Below are 14,676 nucleotides of genomic sequence, written 5' to 3'. Positions count from 1 at the left end.
CAAAAGGGTATTTTAGAAATACGCCATGTTAAATTGGTGATATTAGGCTTACCCCCTTGCAATATGATTAGGTTTACTATCCTTGACTGTAAGTCAATGTTGCATTTTCGTGATGATTTAATTGTGAAATTTTGAAATTTTTTTTTTTTTTTTCAAAATGCTCTTCAAATACTTAAATTACTAAATCAAAATTTGGATAAAAAAATTCACTATTAAATCATCAAGAAAAAACAACATTGACTTATATTGACTTGGGTCATGTAAATGTAAATAATACCCTCTAGTAAAATATTCCAAACCAGAGCACATTAGATTAAAGCAAGATTAGATCTTCGCCTAGATCAAAAGTTAGCACGATCAATTGGTGGTAAACTAAAGATGAATTTAATTTTTTGTCAAGATGATTTTTACTAGTGAAATTTCAAACTATTATTTTATAACTTTTTTTCGTTAAAAAAATATATATATAGTGAAAGCATTTATTACAATGTGAAAAAGCCCAAATTTGATGGCCCTAGGCCGTCAAATTTCATAAAATTCAACGGACAAAAAGGTCAAATTTTTCATTGTCAAACTTTATCTTTCTGATGGGTAAAAACTGTCAAATTAATGAAGGATAGGAGAAATTCGATAACTCTAAGCAGTCAAATCTGGGAATATCTAGAATTTCGATAGTACTAGACCATCAAAATTCAGTTTCCAAAATTCTTAGGCCTTGGCCCGTCAATTTTTTCTGTCAAATTTTCCTATTTTCACGTTGTGTATATTGTTCTATCAAACATCAAATGGTGTAGGCTTTGTCAAAGTCTTCAAAATTTCTTTCAAATTCATTGTTTGATCACATTTTTACATTTTATATATTCTTCATCTCTAGAAAGATTTATCTCATCTCTTTCATCTTTGTCTTTCTATTTCTTTCCTCTTCTACTTTTCCTCCATTAACAATCTTCAAAATTATATCTTCTAGGAACCATTTAAAATAGAGTTTAAAATATTTTGTTCCGTATAACGAATGAAAGCAAAAGCTCTAAGATGAGTTCTTCATTTCGATTTCAATTTCTACTTCCTTGTCCAAAAACCAAGAGAAGAACTATGGTTTTCCCATTTTTTAGCAATGCAAATCATTTTCATGGTGTAACCATAAATTTGATTTTAGATTTTTTTTTTTTTTTTTTCAAATGATTTGCACTGTGCCAAACAAGGCCTATAAATAAAGAAAATTGTAGGCTGGCCCATAAATAGGCCCGATTAAGACCAGGCCAGTTATGGACCTGCCCCATTGACAGCCCTGCTTGCTAGAAACCTCACCAAGTATCAACCTTAAATCCTTATCAATCTCGTAAATCCATACCAAAAATATAAAATGAAAAGATGATTATGGATTTTATTTATTTATCAAAAAGGATAGAACAAAGTCTGATAGAAATTAATCCTATTGATTAGATATGAAGAAAGCCAACACACCTACAAGAGGCGCATTTATGTATGTTGTAGGCTCGGATAGTCTAAATAGTCCTCGAGAATCAGGATATGTATCATTGATAAAAGGTCCTCCGACTAAAGCCCCGATCAACAAGTTAGGATTGGGTTTGTCGCTTTCGAAGTATGGGGTTCCACCTTTGCACTCGATGTGTTGAGGGTGTTGATCAATCGATGGTAGAGAAGAGCCTCGATGATGTATCTTCTGTGGAAATTTCTTACCATATCCCACCATGTATGACATTTGCAATGGATTGGTTCCTAAGATATAGTCCACCTAAATCAATTACAATGAATGTAAGTTAATTAATTATTGTAAAAAAAAATACATAAGAAGTAATGTAATAAGGTATGAATTAGTTTATTTTACTTGGCCTTTGACAAGGCTTTGAAGCCTACTTGAATTGGCTACTTTATTACCACATCTAACTACTTGATTGATGCTATTCAAATAACGAGCGTAAACAAGGAGGAGAAATGAAATTGCCGTCGGATGTTGCATATTGCTTCCTCCTGGTTTGAATAGAAGCCCACCTGACATCCAATCAAACAGATACCATCGTAAAAATTGTAAATAAGATGGCATTGTAACAACATGACATTACTAGTTTTCGATTAGAAATAACCTGGCGAGTATTCGACAAGTCTATTTGGAGATTCGGGGAGTACAGTACAAACAAATTTATCAGCGTTCAAACGGAATAAACTTGTACCCGAAGCCTCATCCAACGGTAGAAATTTCTAGTTATAAAAATTTTAAAATTTTAAAATTAGTGAAGAAAATATCAACATCTGTTCATGGTGAAGAACATGATTGTTTCTTAGAATATCGAAAGCTTACATCGGAAAGAAGAACATTGATACCAGCATGCTTGTTGTCCCAACCAAATTCACCAACAGTACCACCTATAAAAGGATCTCTCGAATCCAGTTTGTTTATGTTAAACTTGATATAAGTCCAGTAGTTTTTAAGGTTGGAAGCCTTGTATAACCATGCAGCAGCCCAGATCAATTCATCCTACAACCCATACCGACATTTAAGCATAATTAGACATAAAATTAGAGATTTTATTTTTAAGCATTGAAACCATCTATTTAATTTGATGACATATATCATATCAAAGTACCAATATATGCATCTTTGCATAATTGAAGTAATACAACTAGTAAAGATTAAATCTCTAAATTCTAACTAATGATAAAGTATAATAAGATATAGAGCGACGTTAATTCACACATACAGACAGATGGATATTGTTTGTTCGATACCTCATAACCGCTCCAGTCACAATAGAAAGGGCAAACCCAACTCCCAAGGCTATCGTTATAAGATCCCCTGTAAGTAATTGCAAAATGAAAAACCTGATCCACAAATGCGTTAGCAACTTTTAATACCATGTATTTTCTATTAAAATCTTTAAGAAATATTTTTTGTTTTTTCTTCTAGTGAAAAGAAAAAATAAAGGATTCTATTATCATTGTATTGTATGATAATATTTTTGTAAATAACTTTTGAGACTTTATAATATTTTAAAAAATGTCATCACATAATAATGGTAATGGAACCTTTTTTTTTTTCTATCATAAGATAATAGAGTTACTTTAAAAGGTTTTTATAAAAGGATCTTTCAAATCATAAATAATTATAAAAATGTAAGTTATTTATGAAATAATATCACGTGATCAAAATAAAATTATTGTTTTTTTTTTTTTTTCTACTAAAAAATAAAAAGAGAACTACTTTTAAAGGATTTTATAAAAAGACTGTTCTAATCTCTAATAGATGAGGTGGGGAATATAGATTTCTAGAGAATCCCTCAGAATTAGGGTTGTCAATGGATCGAATCAGACTCAAAATTCGACTTGTTCTGATCTGATAACTTTGAGCCTGGATCAATAATTTAGATTCCAATAAGGTTCCAATCAAATATCTTATTGGATCAGATCCAGATTGACCATGTCCCAATCCGATAAAATATTAGAAATCATATAAATTATATTATATATTTAATTAAATATATAAAATTCATTTAGATTTTGTACATTAAATTGAGTTTAGCCTCATCTGGATCTCATCCAATTGTTATTGGATTGGATTTGGATCTTAATATTGAGATCTGATAAGAACCCGATCCGATACTTCTAGGATCAATTTTGAACCGGATCCATTCCTTATTAGATCAATACCAATTCAACCCTGATCTAATCCAAACCCGATCCATTGACAGCTCTACTAGGGATATCCTCCCATTTCAATCATACTTTTCCTGCTTTACTCCAAACATTGTTTGAGGCTAGCATTTTTAAATTACGTATTAAAGGTTGTTTACAATTACATTCAATGCTTGCATTAGACATTAGCATCCCCAATCCTAGATAATTACAATAAGAAGAAAAAAGAAGAATGTTTTTGTGTTTTGTTTTTTAATAACGGGTCAATATCCCTATAGACAAGGGATAGGGCCCGTATTTGGGCTTTGCTCAATCCATAGACTATGTTCTTGTCCTAGGACTAGTCTTGGATACGGGCAAAACCCGCACATCACATAAATTAGGTAAGTGAGGATCACCCTCGTGGATGGCCCTTAAGGAATTAATTATTTTTTTGAAAGATATTTTGAAAATGAGTTTACCTTCATAGCTCTGTGGAGAAGGTCATGCGAGTAAACTGGGTCGGAGGCTTTAAAAATAATAGAAGATGCAGCAAGTGCGGCAGCTATCTCGGCAGCGACCTCAGATCCAGGTTTGTGTATGTTAATAGAGTAGGCAGTTCGATCGGTATCCATGTCTTCAGGCCTCTCCCAACAATTATGGTCAAGGTAAGGGTTCCCCACTTGAACGTAAATCACGTTTGGTATTGACGTCGATTTCATGAAGAAGTCCGCCCCCCATCGAACAGCTTCCTTAGCATGTTCTAGTTCATATCCCATGAACTCGCCGAACTCCAACACACTCCATGCCAGCATTGTCGTTGAGAATGCCATCGGAAAATTATATTTCACGTTATCGCCCGCATCGTAGTACCCTCCTACTAGATCCACCTGATCAAGAATTGAAAATTAAATCCATAATCATAGTTTTTATAATAAAAATGCGACAGTGATGATAAACTTATCAATTTCATAGACCATATGAGTAGAATTGACTCGACAATCACGAGTCAGTCTATCTGAGTCTGAGTCATTAATATATTTTGTAAAATAAAAGGAAAATTTCATTATATGATGAAGAAAAGAAGTGAGAGTGAGAATAAATTACTCCAACGTCATGACCATCTTGAAGTCCAGAATCTTTCCTCCATTTCATTCTCTGTGTAGAGGGTAACTTTCCTGATCGTTGACCTTCGAAGAATAAAATGCTTTTTGTAAATGCGTCCGCATAATCATGCTTTCTTTCTTCTCCTCCAACCTCACTCACCACATACAACAACACTACTACTACTACTGACCAACTCCAACACCAACCCATCTCTCTCTCTCTCTCTCTCTCTCTCTCTCTCTCTCTCTCTCTTACATATATATAGAGTATAACAGATAGAATCTTTCTTACTTGGATATGATTATCATCAAGTGTATTTAATTATTTAAATTGGAAAATAGTACCATCAAACCATGTTTGAGGCTGAGTGTCAAACATGCGGCTGAGATGGGAAGATATTCTTAGGGATTCTCTACTAAATGAATCCCAATAAACTAGTATTAATGGTCTAGGGAACTTTTGTATTTCTTTCCATCTTGGTAGTGAGTTTGACTGTCGGCGTCAAACTTGTGTTGAGGTTAGAGAAGTTAAATAAAAGATTTGCTGTGTCCAAATGAGGATGTTATGATGTAAAATCAATAAAATGTTTCGTATACAAGGGAGTAAAATTGGGAAAACCTTGGTGAAGCCGTTAATTACTTGGGTTTTACATTTTTAGGTAACACGTGGCATATTTCTGTTGATCTAACAGCTTAAACACAATCACTTGGCTACAGCAAATCCCTAAGAAGAGGGCTGTTTCTGTACTCCACTTTGTTTGCTTCCACGTGGCATAATCTTTTCTGTCTATCGTCATTGATGTGAGGGCCTCTTGGCTAGCCTATGAGACACTGAAAATATTACTGATTAGTGGTTTCTAGTCGTTGGATTTAATAATTTTACCTGTATCATGGCCCAATTGTAGAAGCCCATAATGATATTAACTGATTAAGTCCACAATCAAGGTTATTTTATTGTGGATTATCAGAGTTGGATTACAATCCAACTCCCGGGAGTACACATTCATAACCCACTGGAGGGAATTGTGGTCTGCAGGCTTTTTAGTTTTAGTGTACACCTCACTAAAAGTTTCTACTTTGGAATCCTTTAACCGTCTTCAATTGGATTAAGGAAAGCTAATTAATGACTTAAACAGACTTAATTAATACATTAAATAATTTTGGAATTTTCTAAACATTTGAGGTAAGGAAAGTTAATTAATGCCTTAAATAGACTTTAATTAACACATTGAATAATTTTGGAATTTTCTAAACATTTGAGGTCCTCTATCAGACGTCGGATTGAGATGAGGAAAAAATTACAAATTACTTCTTAGGGATCAGATAGATATCCATTTCGTTCGAATCCCGAAGAGTACTCTCCAATGTCAACCGTTTATCCATTGCAAACTCTCAAAAAGAATAAGAATTAATAATGCTGAAGTGACCTCAAGATTGTACCTCATATCGCAACATCTTGAAGTGAAAGTGTGTAGGAACCATAGATGCTTTCATTGAGATACGAGTCAAAAAGTATCTATGGCTCCTACACACTTTAACGTCATGATGTGAGACATGAGGTACAAACTTGAGGTCACTCCAGCACGACTCCTCTAAAAAATGGGTTGATGCCGATGTTCAATGATTGATTATACAATGTATCGAAAATTGAATCGAATTTTTTTTGTCAATTTTGGATAATATTTTAGGGACCCAATAGTGGATTTGTTTTACTTGTAATTTTTTTAATGACAATATGTAGTCTAATTAAAAATAAGTCGATAAGATAATTAAAATTAAATGTATCGATTATAAACAAAGACTCCAAATCCTAATGTTCTAAGGTTTTCTTTTCCAAAGTTTGATTTGATTCTAGAATTCATTAATTGTTGGTATCAATTCTATCAAGTGAGGAATTCTATGTTATTTGTTGTTTCCATTAAAAAAAAGAGTCGTGCTGGGGTGACACAAAGGTGACAAAATGATGTGGTGTACCGTAGATGTTTTTCCGTGAGATACGAGTAAAAAGCATCTCCGGTTATTTGCGCGCCACCACATCATTTTTGTTACCTTGTGTCTCCATTTGTGTCATTCCAGCATTTTCCTTAAAAAAAATAATTGCCTATTATATCTATAGCCGATAGAAAACAGGTATTTGTAGGATTAAATTTTAAAATTAATAAAAATATCTATTTTTTAATTTAACTCAATGGAGTTTCAAACTTGACTCAATACATTTTCAGTTGTCTCAACCGAGTTGGCAAGTTAATTAATTCGATGATTCACCGAGGTGACCAGATGAACTGGTTCTTTCGAGCTTTGGGATCAAATCACCTCAAAATAGCACAAAATTGAACCATTAATAATCTTATAATTTGAATAAATTATATGATAAATGTACAAATAATTCTCTTCCTTTGATATCATACTGGATGGGCTTTGAAGTAAGCTAAAAGGCCCACAAGCGGTGCGTTTATGTACGTGGTGGGCTCTGATTGGACAAACAGCGATCGAGAATCAGCGTAGGAATCATTGATATCAGGTCCACCAACAACGGCCCCGATCAATAAGTTAGGATTGGAATCGTTGCTTTCGAAGTATGGGGTCCCACCTTTACAATCAATATGATTAGGATGTTGATCAATGGATGGTAGAGAAGATGCTCTGTGATGTATCCTCTGTGGAAACTTATTTCCATAGCCCACCATATATGACATGTTCAATGGGTTGCTTCCTAATATATAGTCCACCTACATCATTTCAATATGTTAATTTCCAGCTAACACAACAAAAGAGTGCTGATTTTCTAACCAAAAAGTCTTCACTCGGTCAATTCTCGTCTGATGTGGCATGGACACGGAATCATGGATCTTTTTCCTTGGGATACACATCTGCACATTTTTATGAGGATGTTCATTTGTATATCCCAAAGAAAACGATCTATGATTCCATGTTTGTGCCACGTCAGCCAAGTATTGACCCAGTGAAGACTTTCTAGATAGAAAATCATTGTTCTTTCTAGCTAACAAAACAAAATGATCCTGTCAGATGTAGTTAGTATGACTAATGCTGGAGTAACACACGGGAGGACACAAATGACATGGTGGCACGCACATAACCATACATGCTTTCTACTAGTATCTCGCGGAAAAGCATCTATAATTATGTGCACGTCACCACGTCATTTGTGTCCCCCTGTCACCCCAGTACAACTCAATTAGTAATTGAGTCGTGCTGGCGTGACCTCAAGATTGTACCTCATATCACACATCTTAAGGTGAAAGTGTGTGGGAACCATAAATACTTTTTGACTCATATCTCGATGAAAAACACCTGTGGTTCCCACACTTTCACGTCACTATGTGCAATATGAGGCACAATCTTGAGGTCACTTGAGCATTATTCTTAATTAATTAGTCAAGTAGTCTGATTCTCCATTGATATGAAACTTGTTGGGTATTATATGAATTGATTAATGCTGAAGTGACCATAGGTTGGAACCTCATATCGCATTTATTGACGTGAAAGTGTATGAGAGCCATAGATGCTTTTCATCGAGATATAAGTGGAAAAGCATCTCTGCTTCTTATCCACTTTCACGTCAAGAGGTGTGATATGAGGTTCCAGCTTGAGGTCACTCTAGCACGACTCATATGAATTTGGTCTTATAAACGTTTGGCTATTAATTTTCAAATTCCTACAAACAAAAAAAATACTATTTCTTTTCAAAATGAGTACAATCTAGCTGAATTTAATTAAGTTTTAACCTGCTTTTCAACTTGAAATAAATGCGAAACTCTAAATAAATCTTCTTCTTTTTCTTTTGGTAATTTTAGAAATAAAAATGTGGTCTTGCAAATCTGAGGTTCACAAATGTTATAAAATGTAAAATCACAAATGTCATTATGCAGCACATACTTATTTTGGTAAAAATAAATAAATACCAACATGAATATATGACCCTTTTGATAGCTATTTTGGGAGTATAAAATAGTACTCCATCTCGAACAATCGAATAGAACCAAGGCTGCGAATCTCAATGCAGGTATTATCAATTGCAAATCTATAATGATTAAATTGGCACGTATTCCAAGATTCTACTAGATCTACTATTATACCATATGACATGATCTTATTTGGATAAACATGAATATAAGAGTTATAAATTTCAATAAATAATAATGGATTTTTTTCCTTTTTTTGAAGGGATGAGGATTCTTTTTCCAAAGAGATTTTTTTATCTATTTAAAGGGAGATATGCATTGTAAAGAGAGCTACAACATAGAAGTTTAGGGATTATCGTGCATCTGAAAAATGGATGTAAGAGATTTTTCTCTGGATTATAATGAAATGGCTTCCAAGGAGTTTGGGTATGTATGTAGTTATTGGATTCCACGCCAAACCTCAAAAACAAATTATTGTATCCTCTCTTTCCTATATTTTTTTTGTTTTTTATGTGATTTAATGATTATTGATGGAAAAATTCAAAAAATTGCCTCCACAATATCCAAGTACACTTTATATATAATTCCCTAGAGTTGATATAAAGCTCTTTCCAAACTTTATTTTCAAATTATAAGAGCACCCTTTTGGTGACCATAAATTACTTATAAAGGATAATTATGCTTTTCGATAGTATTGAACACAAAATTAGTCTTAAAAATAAATGATTTTGTGAAGAAAGAATTTGTATAGAAATTGAAAAAGAAGGGTTTAAATAAGAGTTTTCTCAAATTTAGGGAGAACTTGCCCATAAAAAATATGATATAGAAAAGACAACTATGTACCATTTGCATACATACATATATACATGCATACATACATACATACATACATACCTGGCCTTTTGCAACTTGTATAAGCCTAGATGGAGTGGCAACAACATCATCGCCACAATGGATGACTTCTTTAGAATGGCTAAGATAGCGAGCATATACAAGGAGGAGAAAACAAAGAGCTGTTGGGTGCTGCATATTGCTTCCTCCTGGCTTAAAAAGAAGCCCACCTAATACCAATTTCAAGTAGAAGTTAATATATAATTAAAACCTTTTCGGCTTTTGATTTTCATTATTAGATTCTGATTCCATATTCTTATTTTATCGCGTTAGTATCAGATTACAATACTGATTTTAAAATCCAGAATCGTACAATGTTGGATTCTAGAAATGACCAAGAATCAGATTCTAGACTCCAAAACCATCACCGAAAAATAAAGGGCTACGTCTAAACCTTTTTAAATATATAACGAAATATAATTTGTCTTAGATTAGGAATCAACCTGGCGAGTATGAAATGCTTTTCGTGGGCGATTCAGGTAGTATGGTACACACAAACTTATCCGCATTTGTACGAAATATTGGATCAGTTTCATAGGCACCACCAAGCAATAATTGCTACAATTACGACAAGAAAACAAATTTGATTGAATAAACGATATAGAAGTATAAGGAAATGAGACGCAATTAAAGTGTAATTACTTTGCAAACGAGTATGTTAATTCCTGCATGTTTTGAATCCCATCCAAATTCGGCATAACCACCTCCTTTGTATGGTCCAATTTTTCCAATACTTCGAGTCGTATATTTTTCCAAATTGTGTACATTGTCAAGAACATAATTCCAGTAGTACCGTTCCTTGGTAGCCTTGTGTAACCATGTAGCTGCCCATATCAATTCGTCCTGCAAGATATTATTGCATGGAAATTATACTTGGTGAACTTAAGCATAGCAGCCAACTTTGAGTTCGATTCGCGGGGTTATTTTGAATTATTTCCGTTTAATTCAAATGACAATAGGAATTTTTTTTTGGATATTATGCACATAGAGAACACTGGGATTTACGTGATTTGACAATTGCTTATGTCCACGGTGGAGAGGGAGATCAATCCACCATCAAAGATATAGATTGGTTACAAGAGCTCAAATCCCTGAACTCTCTCCGTCGCCAAAAACCTCACTAAGCAACCAAAAAAATTCTCTCAAAACCTTACATGAAAGTGGGAGTGGATCCTCTGTATCTCCTTCCGACGGTTGAGGGTGTGCCACATCATCAATCTGGTTTCATCCAATCATTAATGTTTAGGAGCTCAGTGACCGTCCATTTTCAAATGCTAGATTAGAGCTCAAAAAACTGTTTTTTAATATTATTTTGAATTATGATTTTCTGACACCCCCCTCTTACACACGCCCCCTAGACATGGCATGTGCTAGAATTATAGATTATTTTCCTCTTGATACAAATCTGAACGTATTTATGGGAATGTACAGTTGTGTATCCCGAGGAAAATCTATGGTTTTAACTCATGCCATGTCAGGGAGCATGTGTTAGAGAGGGCATCAGAAAATCACGACTGTTATTTTCATTTAATCTGATCTAAACCATGAATCCAACATGTCTATGTTGTTATTTTTATTTAATTTGATGCCCAATGGACAGTAGAACAAGAGCTATTGAAAAAATGCGCTACAGAGGATCCACTCCCAGAAGTACATATAGATATCTAGAGATCTTTGGGCTAAGGCCCTTTGATTTCTTTTCTTGAAACCCAACTTAAGAACACTAGACATCTGACAACAGTCCCTCAGCTGGAGAATTTTCTAAACTTGTTAAAAGAATTCATAGAATTTTGCATGAAACAGAGGAGATTTCTTCTACCCTTAATTCGTGATAATCACATTTTTGCCGTGGCTTCAGAGGGTGTTACAAATGACGTAACACCATAATCATTTTCATCATCATCAACAACATTATAACATGATTCTTCAAAATTTTGAGATTGATTGAGCGAATCTTATTTCTTGTTTCTTCTTTCAAAATCTATCTAAATTAGTTTGATATTATCAAATATCTGTTCAAACTACCTCATATTTTTAATTAGTTTGATATAGAGGCTCTAGACCAGAATATATAAGAGTTGAAAAACTGTTGACAGTTATACACACCTCGTAACCACTGTAGTCACAATAGAAAGGGCACACCCATGGTCCAAGGCTATCGTTGTATGATCCTCGGTATCTATCTGCAAAATTGAAAACCTAAACAAAATTGTTAATTGAATGTAATTAAAAATATAATTAAAATTTGGGTAATTTAGACCTAACATGCACTCCACATTTTAGTGATTATTATTTAACATACCCATGTGTTCAAACTGATCACATGTCTCTTGACCTCAATCTTCTTTGTTTAGGCTAATAGAAAATGACTTAAATGCCATCATCACCAACCTCTAATAAAAAATCTTTAATTTTTCTTTCCAAAATCAATCATCTTCACACACACGAAAAGAAGGTAAACTTCTTCAACTTAATGATTTTATGCACTTCTTCCTTAAATTATCAATGTAAGATAGAATTTTTGGAGAAGTAAAAGATGATAGAATACTACTGGATTAAGTTGAAGAGCTCGAAAATGATGGATTTATTTGGAGAAAAATCAAGGATTTTTTTTCCTAAGAGGGATTTCATGGAATCCCAAATGATCAATTGGACAAAGCCCAATGAGGGTAATTTTGTAACTTAGGGATGCCCTCAAGACACATGGGTTCACATGATTGGACTATTTAGGATTATATGAAATCTTAAAATTGACTTTTCTGTGAGAAAAAGAAAAAATTGTTCTAATATTGAGTACAACGCAATGGACATGTCTAAATCACCCAAAAAAATTCTCAAGGAAAATAATGTTTTACCATTATAGCCCTTGTTAGAAGCTTCTCAGAGTAGAGAGGGTCAAAGCTCCTAAACACAATGGAGGAGGCTGCAAGTGCAGCTGCTATCTCAGCCGAAACCTCAGAGCCAGGGTGATCACTACTAACTGCAAATGGCGTTCTAGGCGTGTCCATGTCCTCGGGCCTCTCCCAACAATCATGGTCACCATATGGATCACCAACTTGGACAAAGACGAAGCCCGGAATGTTAGTAGCCTTGAGCAAGTAGTCTGTGGCCCATCGAATTGCATCGGACGCATGTTTCAAGTCTGGTCCCATGAGTTTGCCGAAATCTAATACGCTCCATGCCAATATTGTCGTTGAGAATGCCATTGGGAAGTTAAATTTTACATTGTCCCCAGCATCATAGTAACCTCCTACTAAATCCACCTGTTTGTTGTTATTGGTCATGATGAGTTGAAATTCTAGATTTATTAGTTTTATATCTAAAAATTTCCAAATAGGGCTTAAACTATGCAACTAGGCTTAATAGAGATCAAATTCTAGGCTTTAAGATATAGTGGGAAGGTAAATAATTAAACCTTTCTTTTAACTTGAGGTTTAAAAAAAACCTGCTTTTATGTCAACAGTCTTTTTAATGGAAAGCCTCAAAACCTTTTTTGAGGTTAATAAAGCCGAAAAATAATATTATGGCTCCATTTTAAGCAGTCTTTTTCTCATTGAAAAACACTTTCCTTTGTAAGAAAATTTCCGTGACTGCTTATCTATGTGGCATCCATACTCCATAGCCATGATCAGATGCCACGGGGACATAGATCACAAAATTTTAAGAATTTTCAACAAAAAAGAAAATTAAAAATAATAATAATAATAATTTTGCCATTCAATTTTAATTATAAATGTGGTGGTTCAGTGACTCAAAAATATATATATATATATATATATATATATATATATATATATATATATATCTATTTTTTTATCTTTTTAAATCTGAGTTTTTGAAATCAAGAGGGTTGTGATGTTGGATTGCCTATGCAGAAAATTCATGTGGGCTCGTAAACCCTTAATAAGATTTAAAATCTTATCAAGTTAGTTAGGCTAGCCTTACTTATGCACTATATCTACTGGCACTCTTGCCATATTGATTGTTTGGTTTGAAGTTTGAACTTTTGGGCGCAGTTGGTCAACAACCCAAGGTCCCATTCCCCTATTACCGTACGATTAACGACCAACAACCCTATAATTTTAAGATTCCCACGGAAATTCTGACTTAATTTTTCTTTTTCTTTTTTAAATACCTACGTGGAGAAAATGCCTCAACTACTTCCTATTGATATTTTTTTTAGGAAAACACTCTCCTTACTAATTAGTAAGATTTGAAATCTTACTAAGGGTAGTTGAAATCAAATGGATTACCAAATTTGCAATCCAACATCACCATGTAGATTTCATTGGATCATGTTTTTTAATGCTACAAGATGAATTCAACGATCCTTAGTAAGATTTCAAAACTTAAGTGAATCTTACTAAGTTAGCAAAAAAAAAATCCCCATTATTTTTATTATACATATAATCTTAAATGTCTTGGGAATCGCTAACATCCCAATGGTGATGTTGATGATTGAGAGGGTTGAGGTTAGCATTTCCATTACTCCATGATGAAGAAAAAGAAGAAATGTTTGGAGAGAAACTCACACCGATCTGATGACCATCGTGAAGAGCGGAGTCTTTACGCCATAGCATCCGCTGCGAAGATGGCAACTTTCCTGATCTCTGTCCTTCGAAGAACAAAATACTCTTTGATAATGCATCCCTGTAATTGTGCTTAATCTTGTCTCCAGCTGACACTGACACTGATGAAACCACATTACTCAAATCCACCACCATTACTGCTAAAAACACCACTAAGGACACGTAAAATCGATCCATCTCTCTCTCTCTCTCACACACACACAGTTTTGGTATGAAATTCGTCGCACACGCATCGCTCAAGGCTCTGTGTAAGATGGTAGTTATTGGTAATTTCAACGTATGACGCAGGGGGCTCTAGGGATTATTTTGTAATTTTCTCTCTTTTTTTCCATTCAAAGCCTTTCCGTTACCTTTTCGTGGAATAACGACTTACAACCCACTACTACACGGAATGGGGGAAAAGAAAAATCGTAATAATCTGACTCTCCACGTGGCACACTCAATCGATTCACCTGACATCACAAGTGTACGCCTCGGGATACAACACTGCACTTCCCCATAATATATAAATCCCGAGGTGTGTACATGTACGATTCC

General features: G+C 34.2%; 2 protein-coding genes across 2 annotated transcripts; both read right to left on the bottom strand.

Annotated features, from left to right (window-relative positions):
• Nucleotides 1–1,359: 1,359 nt before the first annotated feature.
• LOC147389470 (endoglucanase 4-like) lies at nt 1,360–4,985 on the bottom strand. Its single transcript, XM_086419590.1, has 7 exons — nt 4,738–4,985; nt 4,113–4,520; nt 2,749–2,841; nt 2,321–2,497; nt 2,106–2,220; nt 1,850–2,013; nt 1,360–1,756 (listed from the first exon to the last, which is right to left on the bottom strand). The coding sequence occupies exons 1-7, from the start codon at nt 4,945–4,947 to the stop codon at nt 1,433–1,435; spliced, it is 1,491 nt and encodes a 496-aa protein (XP_086275716.1). The 5' UTR covers nt 4,948–4,985; the 3' UTR covers nt 1,360–1,432.
• Nucleotides 4,986–7,130: 2,145 nt separating this feature from the next.
• On the bottom strand, nt 7,131–14,475 carry LOC147389469 (endoglucanase 8-like). Its single transcript, XM_086417548.1, has 7 exons — nt 14,083–14,475; nt 12,406–12,813; nt 11,657–11,749; nt 10,193–10,393; nt 9,994–10,108; nt 9,554–9,720; nt 7,131–7,465 (listed from the first exon to the last, which is right to left on the bottom strand). Exons 1-7 carry the CDS (start codon nt 14,314–14,316, stop codon nt 7,139–7,141), a joined length of 1,545 nt encoding a protein of 514 aa, XP_086273674.1. The 5' UTR covers nt 14,317–14,475; the 3' UTR covers nt 7,131–7,138.
• Nucleotides 14,476–14,676: the final 201 nt, after the last annotated feature.

Source organism: Akebia trifoliata, chromosome 12, assembly GCF_017979445.1.
Source record: "Akebia trifoliata isolate Shusen 1 chromosome 12, ASM1797944v1, whole genome shotgun sequence".
Lineage (NCBI taxonomy): Eukaryota > Viridiplantae > Streptophyta > Magnoliopsida > Ranunculales > Lardizabalaceae > Akebia > Akebia trifoliata.
This window is presented reverse-complemented; position numbering and strand designations above follow the sequence as displayed.